Source organism: Salvia splendens, chromosome 11, assembly GCF_004379255.2.
Source record: "Salvia splendens isolate huo1 chromosome 11, SspV2, whole genome shotgun sequence".
NCBI lineage: Eukaryota > Viridiplantae > Streptophyta > Magnoliopsida > Lamiales > Lamiaceae > Salvia > Salvia splendens.
This window is the reverse complement of record NC_056042.1, coordinates 10,386,069-10,400,291: the sequence shown is the minus strand read 5'-3', so window position 1 is coordinate 10,400,291 and position 14,223 is coordinate 10,386,069. Positions and strand designations below refer to the sequence as shown.

The 14,223-nt window shown below is 41.9% G+C and overlaps 2 protein-coding genes across 2 annotated transcripts in view; both read right to left on the bottom strand.

Annotated features, from left to right (window-relative positions):
- LOC121755480 (40S ribosomal protein S9-2) overlaps window positions 1-14,223 on the bottom strand; it is a 458,258-nt gene that overhangs the window by 382,451 nt on the left and 61,584 nt on the right. The window lies entirely within an intron of this gene.
- LOC121755466 (histidine--tRNA ligase, cytoplasmic-like) lies at window positions 7,991-12,918 on the bottom strand. Its single transcript, XM_042150754.1, has 7 exons — window positions 11,530-12,918; window positions 10,727-10,906; window positions 10,389-10,646; window positions 10,035-10,169; window positions 9,541-9,822; window positions 8,787-8,921; window positions 7,991-8,484 (listed from the first exon to the last, which is right to left on the bottom strand). Exons 1-7 carry the CDS (start codon window positions 12,856-12,858, stop codon window positions 8,179-8,181), a joined length of 2,625 nt encoding a protein of 874 aa, XP_042006688.1. The 5' UTR covers window positions 12,859-12,918; the 3' UTR covers window positions 7,991-8,178.

Sequence of the window (14,223 nt, the reverse complement as noted above, 5' to 3'; positions counted from 1 at the left end):
AATATGTGAATTTGCTAATAAGAACCCCTGAACAATTAAAATCTTGTTTAGAGGCCCAAAGTGTTAGAATTTTTGATACCGAACCCAATATTGAGTGTAGAAATGCCTTCCAAGCGTTAGCCGACTTGCCTACTATCCCCGAAAACCAAGAAAAAACTGACCACTGGATATTTGATTGTGGAGCCACCGATACCATGTCTTATGATGCCTTTGATTTTGCCAATATCTCCACCACACAAATGACTTATATACAAACTGCGAGTGTAGATTTAGCACATGTCCAAGGGGCTGGCCTAATTACTATTTTACCAGAATTGAAGTTGTCTAATGGTCTATATGTTCCTTCGTTGTCTCACAAACTGATATCTGTTAGTCAAGTGACGAGAGAACTTAACTACAACTTACTAATGCAGTCTCAATTTTGCGTTTTACAGGATACGAAGACGGAGAGGATAATTGGGCGTGACACAGAACACAGAGGACTATACTATGTAGACAGGATGGCTCAACCCGGGGCTGAGATGCTGACTTACGGACTGACAGACAAGCAAACCTGTCTCTGGCATCGTCGGTTAGGGCACCCATCTGTAGAATGTCTTGGGTTTATTTCTTCAAATCTAAGTCTGAAGTCTTTGAGAAATTTGTGATTTTTTACAACCTTATCCAAACAGAATATAACCAACGTATCCAAATCCTTAGGTCCGACAATGGGGGCGAGTACATTAACTCAAGAATGCAAACCTTCTTTTCTGATCACGGTCTTGTTCACCAAACCACATGTGCCTATACACCCGAACAAAAATGGGGTAGCAGAACGAAAAAAATGGACCCTCCTTGTAATGACTAGGCCCTCCTCATTGAATCCCATACACCAAAATCTTTTTGGCCCGAAGCAATAGCCACTTTAGTCTACCTACAAAACCGACTCTCGACATACATCCTAAATTTCAAAACTCCTCTCGATATCCTATCCACCTTCACAGAAATACCATCCTCCTTGTCCCTAGAACCCAAAATCTTTGGATGTACAGTCTTCGTCCACATTCCAAAACACGACCGATCAAAATTCTCACCATGTGCGGTCAAATGTGCATTCGTCGGATATGGTGTCAACCAAAAGGGCTACAGGTGCTATGACCCAAAAACCCACCACCTCTACATTACCATGAACTGTGACTTTGTTGAAACAGAATACTTTTACCACCAACTTAGGAGTCAGGGGAAACCAGACACTAGAGACTCTCCAAGTTGCCTTTATCCCACTAATTCCCCAAAGCCACCTTCACCCTTCCTTGTTCCTCTAACCGATCCGGTGTCAAGTTAGGAGCCCAATGCCGGTCCCACAGAGAAGGTTAGCAGCACCATCGAGCCATCCACGATGTCTCATAATCAGCACCCCAATCTATATTCACCGTCTTCTACTCCTGAGGTAAGTCCCAGTAATGTTTCTCACGTTAACGAGACTAACAATGTGAGACAGGAGGATGATGGAACTAGAAGTGAGGGGGAGGCTAGTGGAAAGGATGCAGATGAGGATCAAGGGGTGGATCTAGACACAGGATTGTACAAGTTGCCCTGCAGATGTACTAGGGGAGTCCCACCCAAACGGTACTCTCCAGACTGGCAGGGACGAAAGCCAAGGTATCCTGCAGCCTATACTGTAATTGGACGGCTGACTGAGATGGCCAGAGCTTTTGAAGTAGCTCTATATGAAGATGAAAAGATACCACGTTCTGTCGAAGAAGCCATGAGACACAAGCACTGGAGAGCAACAATGGAGAAGGAAATGGAAGCCTTGATAAGAAACAAAACATGGGAGAAACATATCATGCCTATAGGGAAGAAGCCGGTAGGATGTCGGTGGGTATTCACAATCAAGCGCAGAGCAGATGGATCAATCGAGAGATACAAAGCCAGATTGGTAGCAAAGGGATACACTCAGACCTATGGGATAGACTATGATGACACCTTCTCTCCGGTCGCCAAGATGAGCACCGTGAGGGTGCTACTTTCCGTAGCGGCATGCAAGGACTGGCTATTACACCAATTTGATGTTACCAATGCTTTCCTACATGGAGAACTGAAAGAGAATGAAGAACTATACATGGAAGCTCCTCCTGGCTACTCTAGAGAGTTCAAAAATAGAGAAGTTTGCAAATTGAAGAAAACTCTCTACGGTCTCAAGCAATCCCTTAGAGTATGGTTTGGGAGGTTCTGTCAGGCTATGACTTCCGCTGGATTCAAACAAAGCAACTCTGACCACATATTGTTCTTAAAGAAAAGGGGCGACAAGATCACGTGCTTAATCATCTATGTTGATGATATGATCATCACTGGAGACGATGAGGAAGAAATTGAGAACTTGAAGAGATGCTTGTTTCAAGAATTTGAGATGAAAGATCTAGGAGCAATAAAATACTTCCTAGGAATCGAGATTTTGAGATCAAAGTATGGTATATTTCTTCGTTAGAGAAAGTACGTCCTAGATCTATTGGCAGAGACTGGTCTACTTGAGTGTAAACCGATAGAAACTCCAATCATACTGAACCATGGATTGAAGATTGAAGAAGGAGGCAAGTTGATTGATCGGGGGAAGTACCAACGCCTGGTCGGAAAATTAATCTACCTTGCACATACTAGGCCAGACATAGCCTACGTTGTTGGGGTGGTAAGCCAATTCATGCACCAATCCCAAGAGAGTCACACGGAGGCAGCATTGAGGATCGTGCGCTATTTGAAGGGCACGACGTGATCTGGGATTTTCCTTGAGAAAAAGGAACATTTAGAGATCGATGGATACACAGATGCTGATTTGGCAAGCAATCCAAATGATAGAAGATCCACAGCAGAGTACTTTACTTTTCTTGGAGGAAACTTAGTGACATGGAGAAGTAAAAAACAGAAGGTGGTAGCTTTGTCAAGTGCTGAGGCTGAATTTCGTGGAGTGAAAAGTGGCATAACAGATATCATATGGCCACGAAGATTACTATCAGAAATGAGCTTTCCACCTACACAAAGCATCCGACTATACTCCGACAACAAGGCAACGATCAGTATCTCCGGAAATCCAGTTCAACATGATCGAACCAAACATGTAGAAGTCGATCGTCACTTCATCAAGGAGAAACAAGATGAGGGAGTTATTGAGCTTCCATTCGTCAAGTTCGAACATCAGTTGGCAGACATCTTGACCAAGGCAATCAACACCAAATTCTTCAAGGAAGTTCTGGGCAAGTTGAACATCGGAGATGTCGTTGCTCAACTTGAGGGGGAGTGTCAAGAAGGGAAGATTGCAGAGGATAATCTAATCCAGGAAAGTATCACAATTAGCATATAATTTATATGTAATTGATTCAATTAGGAATAGATTTATACTCTGCCTTATTTACACATATTCCTACCTATAACAGGATGTAAAGTCTATATAGAAAATACATAGAAATAAAAATGATCCCTTCTCTCCCAAATTTTTTCTTCTCAGTTGAAATCCTTTCTTGAGAGAAGTGACGTGGAAGAGGGGCGGGGCACTCATATATATATTGTTATATATATGATTATTAATTATGTGTATTAATACTTTATATTATAATTTAAAAGTTTTAAATTGTAAAATTGTATTCTATTTATAAGAACAAGATACCTTATTTAGTTTCTATATTTTTACTACTCATATTTGTAACTTTTAATTAGTGGGACACACTTCGTCATCATGCCACGTGATGTGTCTAGACCACTGAATATTTTCTCAAACCACAAAATGTCCGCAACATATCAAATTTCATCAAGTGATATTTCTATTATGGCTATTATGGCGTATTTAATTTTTAATTTGCGATTTGACATTTATTTGAATCAATGTGTTAACATGTTATGCTATTTGATTAATTATTTGATAAATATGTTATTATAAATTGCTATAAAAGTAATAACTGTTATTGTAATATGTATCAACATGACTACTATGGTTGATTAATTGTCGTGATTGAAGATCATGATTAATTTTATTTCTTATTTAATTGTATTTTTTTTAAATGATCAGCAATGTATTTTGGCCTGCCGTTATAATCAAAGATTAGATTGTATTTCATAATAGCCATCTCAACTTCATCCATATATGACTAATTTGACACTAGTCAAATTTTAATGTGGCTTATCTTATGCAAATTGTATCTCACTTTTATTTTGTCTAACAAATCAAATACCACCTACTTGTAATACAGTCATGTCCGACCCTAATTCATTTATTCATTGATGATTAATTAGTATTATAACTTAAATGCACGTACGATTATCAAAATTAGAAATCTATTACCATATAGGCTTAGCCTGCTTTCTTTACCAAGAAAATAAGAAATCTATTACCATAGTCAAATTCGTAAAAAAAGATTTTATACGTAAGTAGCTATAGTATATAAGAAATGGTTCAAACGAGAATCTTTATTTATTGTGACAATATAATTCACTACCAAACAATTGCTGAATACTTCTTTATTTAATTAATGATACTAATTTATAGTATTTATAAATAGATCACTTACATTAAAAAGAATTATCATTCTTGATATCTTAACACAAATGGAAACATTCCATAAAATCAAAATATTTGACAAAATAATCTCAATCTCAATCACACCTTTTCGTAACCTAAATTTTAGCTATTTTTCAAACAAATTCAATATTAGTAGCGTTTTAAAATTGTGTCCTTTAAGATGAATTTGTAATAATGCACTATTGTCAAGTCCTACATTACAATATCTCCTACGAATATCATTATTACCTTGTTACAATGGAATAAATGTTTACAGTCGGACATTGTTAAGCTAATGTAATTTCCAATAGGAGAAAAATGTCCGACTCTTCCACCTTCTGCTTCTGGGAGCAGGTTAGATTGGAAAAAACTTTAGGTGTTAAATTGAGCCGACATAAAACAAACGCGAATTTTTTTAAATATATTCAACGCGACTACGAATATAAAGTGCGCTTTTCTTACTCATTGCAGATATGGTGTTAAGACTCCATCAATGGCCCCCGTCCTCGACGGAGACGTCTCGACGGTATGCAGACGTCAGCGCGGGACGTCCGCCATTGTGCAAAGGTGACGCGGATACGGACGTCCGCTGCGGACACCGGAGTTCCGCGGCGTTCCCGGGACGTCTGTGACGACGTCCTTGCGGAAGTCCGCCATTGCGTTGACCCCACGGACGTCCGCGCGGACGTCCTGATTATTTTATTTTTTTAAAAATTCTATAAATACGACTCGTTGAATTTCATTTCATTCGTCTCACTTGTATTAACGAGTATCTCTCTCTAAATACTTTTCTTTCGAAGATAAATGGAGCACCACGATAGTGATTCCCCCGCCACGAGCGAGTCACAGGGACTGATCTTTCCCGTTGGCGGAAATACCCCAATGTACGCCACGATGTCCGGAATTGCGGGGATGATGCCCCAACCTCAAATGACGGCGGGGATGATGCCCGGGTACTACAACATGTACATGCCTTGGTATGGGATGATGCCCCAAGTGCCCGGGGTGAGTGCCAGAATGACCTCAATGCCGGGGATGATGCCTCCCAGATGCCCGGGATGATGATGCCAGGGATGATGCAGGGCTCGTCTGTCACTGCGGGGGGAGTATGCAGGGGGTCCCCCAATCACCGGTGGACAATGTCTATCGCCCCTGTATGGATTTACTGTCGACGGACAACCCCCGAGTACTCCTCTCGAGACGTAGTTCACTGGCATCGAGACGTTCTCGATGGAGGAGTTGGGGCTATCTCCGATCCGGGATTCTCCCACAAATGCACCAACGGCGACAGGGAGGAGGGGGGACAAGGAGAAGGAGGGGCATGGGACGGGGAACTGGTACGATGGTGAGGCGGGAGCCGCTGAGGGGGGGAGGGATCCAACGGGAAAAAGAGGACCGTCTGGAGCACAGAGGAGTGCATCGCGCTTGCGAAGGCGTGGATCAGTATAGCGGAGGATCCATATATCGGGGATACCAGCATATCGACAGGATGTGGTGGCGCATTAGCCAAAGCTACCTCCAATTCAAACCGTCAGGGGGGAGCCTCACAACGGAGAGCAATGCCGGAAACAGTGGGAGCGGCTGAAGAGGCAGCTCAGCCGATTCGCCGGCATTTACACAAACAACCTCCGCTCGGCAACCAGTGGCATGTCTGCCGGGATGAAGCTTCTATCAGTTCAAAGACGCTACGTGGGATAAATTTGGGATGTGTATCTTGTGGTGCAGACTTCGACCAAGTTTACTGCGGGTGTTGAATCTGGTCGCCGAAGCGGACGAAGATCAGCGCCTCCGGGGAGTACAGTAACAGTGCTGGTTCCCACGAACTCCCCCCCCCCCGCCGAGGCAGAGTTCCCAACACCTTCATCGTCGGCCCACCGTCGTCGCCCGTGGGGCAAAAGTCCGCGGCGTGGATGGCGAGTGGAAGCGCTAGCGGGTCCGCCGAGGCCCAATCGGCAGCTCCTACCCAAAATGATCCCGAGCTTCCCTCACTTGCCGGCGTCGCGCAACATGAAACCCTGTTACGTGCAATGGTTGAATGGCGGATATCGACCGATCATCATTACAGGTCGTCACTGAAGGATATCATCAACAGTATGCGGCGCGATTTGGGGTTGGGAGACATGGCGGAGAGTGGCGACGAGGGGACTAGCGGAGGGGACGACGAGGGTACTGGCGGCGGGAATCCGAGGAGTGAGAAGACGGTTTTTTTAACTATGTAATTTTTTTTAATATATTATGTTTTTTTTTGTACTATATGTTTTTTAAAATAAAGTGGTTGCAATTTCTCCGTATTTGTGCCGTAAATTGTTTAATTCCGTAAATTGTTTAATTGGTGAATTGTGAATTTTATTATTGTGGGAAGTCCGTCGGATGTCTGCCACTGTACATTGGGAAGTCTTTATGACGTGGCAGTGCAGTGGGAAGTCCTTATGACGTGGCAGGAGGTGTTTTTGGGATGTCCGCGGGGATGTCCGCCGGGACATCCGCACCACTATGGATGCCCTAAGCTGAGGATCCAATATTTTTTCCTTTTTTACTTTATTCATCCTTCCTACTTTAAAATGTCCAACAACCTATTTTCTCTAAAACCATGAACTTTGCCCAAAATTTGGTATTTCCCACGAATTTTAAAATTGGTCTATAATATCACAAACTTTGCACTTTGTTAGTATTTCCCAAACTGACCCAAATAAGATATTTTCATCAAATCTTATTTTAAGTGAGCAATCGTGATATATTTTTATGTATATTAAACTATTTTTAAGTTCATAACAAGTAGGATAAAAAGTGACATAGAAAACGACATTGATTTAATTGTGTCAAGTATGATAAAAAAAAGTCTCGTAAGTTAGTCAAATATGGTGATAGACATGCCGTGAGAAATACCAAACAAAGTGCAAAGTTTGTGATATTCTAAACAAATTTTAAAGTTCATGGGAAATATCAATTTTGGGCAAAGTTTATAATTTTAGAAGACCAATATCTCTTTTCTCTTTTACTTTATTATCTTTCATATATTAAAATATCCATCAATATTTTTCTATTTCTACTTAAATCCCTTAAAATAAGAGTGTATAAAATCTCGTATCGATTTAAGAAGAGGTCATCTTCCCATGGACGTACTAAGCCAAACTATGCATGATATCAAAGATGAGGAAATAACCAGTAAATGCTTTTTCTCTTGCCTTTACTAGACCATTCAAACATGCGTTTACATATAAAAAGTCTCAAATATTTCAGAACAAAACCGAAAGAAATTGCAACATGAATAATTTATTGATTCTTGGCATTAGTAATGTTTAGTACTCATATGTAGGATGTTAGTGGAGCAGTATGAGAAATATTTCAATTATTTACGACGATACTTCACTGTGACAATATCTACTTTACTTTAACGTCGTTTAAATTATTGTTTCAAAACCATATAATACTATCGTCTAGATTTCGTTTAGTACCTTAATATTCGTAAAACATTGGCAACAACATATGTGGAATCCTTTAAATTCACATTGTACACATCAAAATGTATCATAAAACAACATACTACAAGTTATCTAAATCTGATAAAGAATAGGAAAAAAACTGGGTACACCCACGGTCAAAAAGAAAGAAACCGCAACATGGAAAATTTGATGATCTTGGCAATCTGTTTACAGTGAGATGTTTAACCGTCTCTGTAGCTCCGCCACGAGTTCGATTCTCGGGACTTCATCCTCAGTTGTGGCCGTCACATCTTTCAGTTTCACAACACCTTTGCTAAGCTCCTGGTCGCCTACTATCGCCATGTACGGAATCTTGGACCCTCTGGCACGGTCAATGTGCTTGATTACTCTCTTATTCACCATAACTTCAGCCTTCAGCTTGGCATCCCACAACTCACTTGCTAGTTCAGCACCTAGTGATATGTCGTCACCTAGGATGCTCACCAGGACTTGTGTTTCCGTTGCTCGGATTTCCTGGCACAGATGGATGTTATATGAGAAGCCAATGAGTCACAAGCAAAAATATTTGAACTGTGTACACAAGTTTGCAGCATCAGAAATATTTAAACAGTTATCATGTGACAATAAGTCGCTTTTATCGTAACTCTCCAAATGCATGCTAGCATAAATCTCAGCATATTTCAGGTTGGCATATTCAAGTTGCACTATGAGACCTCCGAAATTAACACATCGTCTAATTTCTTAACAAGACAGAGTTCGAAGGAGCTTCTTTTCTTTGATGAGCAGTGGATTTTCAATTGACGACAAATGCATACCTGGTCATTTTGTAGTTGCTCCATAATAGCAAATACTCTCTCTATTCCTAAGCTGACGCCAACAGCAGAAACTTGCTTTGTGCCAAACATCCCTATAAGATTGTCGTAGCGTCCACCAGCAGCGATTGAACCGACCTGCAGACAAGTTTTTTCTATTTTTAGCATCCTTTAAATAAAATCTTGTGTAGTATGAGTATGACTAACATTAGAAATAAAAAGAAGAGCAATTAGGTTTGCAGCAGATAACTAAATTATTCTCAATTGTGATGAAAACAACAAAAAAGTACAAGTAAAGTTCCTGCATAACTTCTGATAAGTTGATTGAGTGCAGACCACATTTAATTTTCACAAATTCTCCCGATTTGTGAAAAGTCAGGGGCAAAAAAACACACCCACTCGGGGCAAAAAACACATCCACTCGTCATATTTGGCATTTGCACCAGCATCACATACTTGCACTTTAGAGGATGTGAAAAACTACTACATGATGAAAGGTCCCTTGGGCTCTATAAGTTTTGGATTGACAAGCCTCAGACTGCTTAAACTTGAAAATTAGTATTAATGCAAATTTAACCCCACAAGTACACCTCTTTTCTTATCAATTATCTAATGAAAAACTAATGTTCCCTCAATATGTATAGTTGCAATCACCAATCTAAATCTGGACACTATAAGCATGGTTTAATACTATAAATATGTCCAAAAGCTCCTGTTCTAAAGTAGCAATTAAATGTAAACGAAATAGAAAATTTACCTGTGCACCCCCTTTAAAAACAGTTTCAAATATGACTCCAGTGTAGTAATCCAGACCCCTTGCAAGACTCAAGTCGAACACTACTTTGTTTATACACTTGGACTTCAGTAGAGATTTAAATAAAATCTCCAATTCATTCAATGCAATCTCGGCTTCACTGTTTGATAAGAACTCACTGCCTTCCTGTTTTAACTTGGACAATAACTCCATAGGCGATCCTCTGTTTTCAACAAAAGTTCCAATTTTATTGGCTGTCTCCTCAGTTAAACCTTTTTCTTCCACCTGTAAAAGTGAAAATATATGCATCCAGCAGCCTATGAGTCCACAGAGGATAATCCCACTGAATTAAAAACAATTTATCATACATAAAGATAAAAGGGATCATCATTTTTTCAGCAGATGAACCAAATATTAAGACATTTTATTATTTGAAAGGACAGCTATTCTGCCAGTGTTATTTTGTTAACCTCTTATGACCAGATCCACGCACTCACCATTTCCTTTTTAACCTGCTCAAACGTTTGCTTGTCTAGCTTGTCAATACTGGAACAAATAGTTCTAAATTTCTCCTGTGGCACCCCACAGATAGCCAACATGCCATCAAGTAACTTCCGGTGATTTAGCTTCACCTGAAACAAACATTTTAGACAGTTAAACATGAAAATATAATAATTTCCTTAACTATGGGTAACATAACCAGGACATTAGAGGTCCTAAAGCAACGAGCAAATATTTTTACACAAGTAAAGGTTTATTCATATATAACAAAAAAATACATAAAAGGTAGTGCAGTATATCATCCACTTTATGAGGTAAATAACACTATAGTAAAGAAAATAGATTTTTACCTCGTAATCACCAATAGCTAGCTCATCAAGCAACTCTGTCAAGATTTTTATGACCTCAAAGTCTGGCAACATTTTTTCGAACTGACCAGCAAAATCAAAGTCACATTGATAGAATTCACGATACCGTCCCTTTGATGGATTGTCCCTTCTGTAAACTTTTGCTATCTGGTACCTTTTGAATGATGTCAAACCATTCATAGCAACATATCGAGCAAAAGGAACTGTAAGGTCATATCGGAGTGAACAGAGCTCTCCACCCTGCGTAATAGAAGGCATTTGTATTAAAGTTAAACTGAAGACAAAAAAAGGGATTGCTCAATGAAACCAAAAAAACTCACCTGATCGGCAAGGTCATAGATCAACTTTGAGTCTTCTCCATACTTTCCCATAAGAGTCTCTCTCATTTCAAAGACCGGGGTATCTAAAGCCGTGGCACCATGCCTTTTGAAAACCTCAGTTATAATTGAGAAAGCTTTCTCTCTAACTGCCATCTGCTCTTTTGCAAAATCACGGGTACCCTGCGAATGAGAGAGAGGCAAAAGAGTCTATAATATAACACAAAACATCTTTGTTTCAATGTTGTGTTGTCTTAAGCTACAATGTGAATAGAGACCTGAGTGATGGACCAATTATGAGGACACAACTCAACCTCCAAAATAAAAAAGAAAACAAGCCACATTCACTGATTACCATGATGGTATTAATTTTGAGAAGAATAAACAAAACCTAGCATTTATAGATCATCATTTAGATCACATACAATCTCTAGAAAAATATCCACGCTTTACACTGCACAACTATAATACTGTGACATATCAACACTCATCGGAGCCTGAATGATTAATAACGTATAAATCAGTTTTAACGATGGAAGTATTCAGATTTTGTACTATCTTTATTTGAACAACCTCTCATGATATCATTATAGCATCTCTTAAAAAGAGGCATGTGTTGTGCAGTTCATACGAGTAAGAGCTATGCTTGCGCACTTATTTGCTTTGAAAAAAATAGGGCAAACATAAGAAACATTATAGTAGAAGATAAATAAGCCACCTCAGTTATTCGAGCCCCATAAATTTTGCAATACGATCCAACAAGAGAATGCTTATGCAAATGTATGAAAGTTGTAACTATTACAGACCTTGGGTAGTTTCGGAAGCCTTCGACTTTCATTGGTTTCCACAATCTCTTTCAGCTTCGCGAGGAGATCATCAAAACACGGACCTTCCGGATCTAGTAATGACTGGAAATCCTGAGCGCATTTTTCCAAGTCATATTTTGAAGCTCCGCCGAGCAACCTGTCCTTGATAAACTGCATCAGGGCAATTGTTCCCTTCCCCATAACAACTTTCTTCTTCTTTTTCTCACTCTTCTTATCAGCTTTAGGATTATCTCCAATTGAAGACTCACTCAAACTCCCATTGTCTCCTTGACTTCTATCGCCAAAAATTTCGCTTCCTCCAAGTGAAATGAACGCAGCTGTAGCCTCCCACGAAACTATATCCCTCACCACATCGAGTAATTCATAAATTTTATGGACGAACAACAGATAATCCTCTTGCAAACGAGCAGCTTGAGAAGATGCGTACAGCTCTTCCAGAGCAGGGCGTAGGCATTTGGCTGCCACCATTTCCGACAGACGAGAACACAATTCCACGTCAGGAATTGAACCGGAGAGAAGAAGCTCGGTGCGAAGAATGCTATTAATCCCCAAATACGACAGAGATGAAGCCAAATTCCCCAATGACATCGACAAAACCTTCGCCGAGCCAGCTCCGAATCCCGAATTCAACTGAACTCTAGTTTTCGAGTGGAGCGATCGAGAAACATCCCTGAAATCCCCATGGAGTGACGGAATCTCCGCCATGGAAGAGTGCGAAAGCTTCTTCTCCGAATTAACCAGCTTCGAACCGTTAAAAAATACCTTAAAATCAGCTGCTACAGCAACGGCGTCCTTGGCCGTAGAACCATCTCCGGAGTCCATCAAGCTAAACGGCGACACGTCAGCTCGCAGAGCCTCACACGATAAAGCTGCAACGGCATCAACAATAGGGACCAATGTGGAAGACCGATGATCCAGGATTGCAGAAACGCCAGCGATCGCAGCAACAGAGTAATCAACCATAGCCAATTCATCGGATGCAACATTGTCGAGTGTATAATCCAAACCCAGGGCATTCGATTCGAGAATTTCGACCAAATGAGCACAGGCGGAGGCGGAAGAAGAGGAAGAGAGCAACAGCTTGTTCAATAGGAGAATTACAGAAGCCCTAGCTTCCTTCGCAGTGAAATAATCGGGAATCGTAAACGAGAATTTTGCGGCGGAGCTGGTAGAAGTGGAGGAGCGACGAGAGAGTGCTGAGGAATCAATGGTAATGCGACCTAAGCCGCTTGCGACGTCGAACACGGAGGAAGATGTCAGGGAAGAGCCTTTTCCGCCGAGAGTCACCGTGCGTCTCCCTGCTGCCATCGCCGCAGAGAAAGGAACCGCAATTTGGGGTTTCGGAAAAGGAAGTTTTATAGTGGATCGAATTTTGAGGGCTTTCCCAAAATGGAAAGCCCAAATTTAGGCCATCTAAGAGTATCCACTATAAGAGCGTCCACTATGGCACGGACGCCCGACCGCCGCGCAGTCCCCCCTTCTCGCACAGCCGCCCCACCGCCGCGGCGCCCGCATCCGCCCCGTTTCCACACTATAGGGGGCCGCGGCTATAGCCCCACTCCTTCTCTCTCTGCCACCCTCAGCCGCGTCCTCGCCCGGCACGCGGCGATTCCGCGTCCGCCGTCCCTCCCCTCACCCGCCGCGTCCACCCTCGCGGCGGACACCCTTCCCACTATAAGCCGCCCCGCTTCCGCCCCGCCATCGCCCCGCTCGCGGCTATAGCCGCGTCCACGTTATAGTGGACGCTCTAAGGTGGACGTCCCCAATAGCCCCACTCATTTTTTGTCCACAGCCCCAATTTTTTTGTCCGCTCCAAAAAAAAGGTGTCCACTGCCAATAGCCCCGAAATTTTATAACCAATTTTTCATTTTAATTTTTTCCTTTAATTTTAAAATCATCGGAATTTAAATAATTATAAAACGAGGTAATTGGGACCGAATATTCGTTGTATTGGCAACGGTAAAATTATACAACGAACATTTAAAACAAAATACAAATAAAAATGCCGCCATATCCTGACGGCTGGGAAGGATTGCCGTCATATCCCGATTCGTGCGAGCCGGGTGATTCGTCGTCTCCACCGTGCATTTTTAGAGAGTGAAAGTGTAGATAGTGAATGAATGGAGAGTGTGTGAAAATGGTGTAAATGGATAGTGGAGAAGTGGTATTTATAGGGTTAGTTTTCGGAAAAAAAAAATAAAATTGAAGGAGGCGACCGGCGCGCCGATCGCCAGCATACTGTAGGTCGGCGCGCCTATATGCGCGGCGATGGGCGACCCCCGCGTCCTCGCACATATCTCGCCACTCGCCCTTCCGCCCCGTTTTTATTCCGCTTCGAGGCGGACGTCGCCCCCACTATAAGCCGCCCCCCGATCGCCCCCTCTGGGGCTATAGCCGCGGCTATACTATAGTGGATACCCTAAATTTTAAACATAGGCCCGCTAAACTAGGAATCCAAGCCTATCCAAGCCCTCTAGCTCAAGTGGTTGAGGAGGGAGGCAAGGATACCGCGCCATCCTAGAGGTCATGTGTTCGACCCCCCTGGGAGGCGCATCTTGGGGATTAATTTCCCCTGGGGCTTATGGATTCACTGGCCTGGACCCAGGCATCGGGGGAGTGATCTGGACCCAGGTATCGGGGGAAGCTGGTGGCCTGGACCCGTGCCAGGGGAAG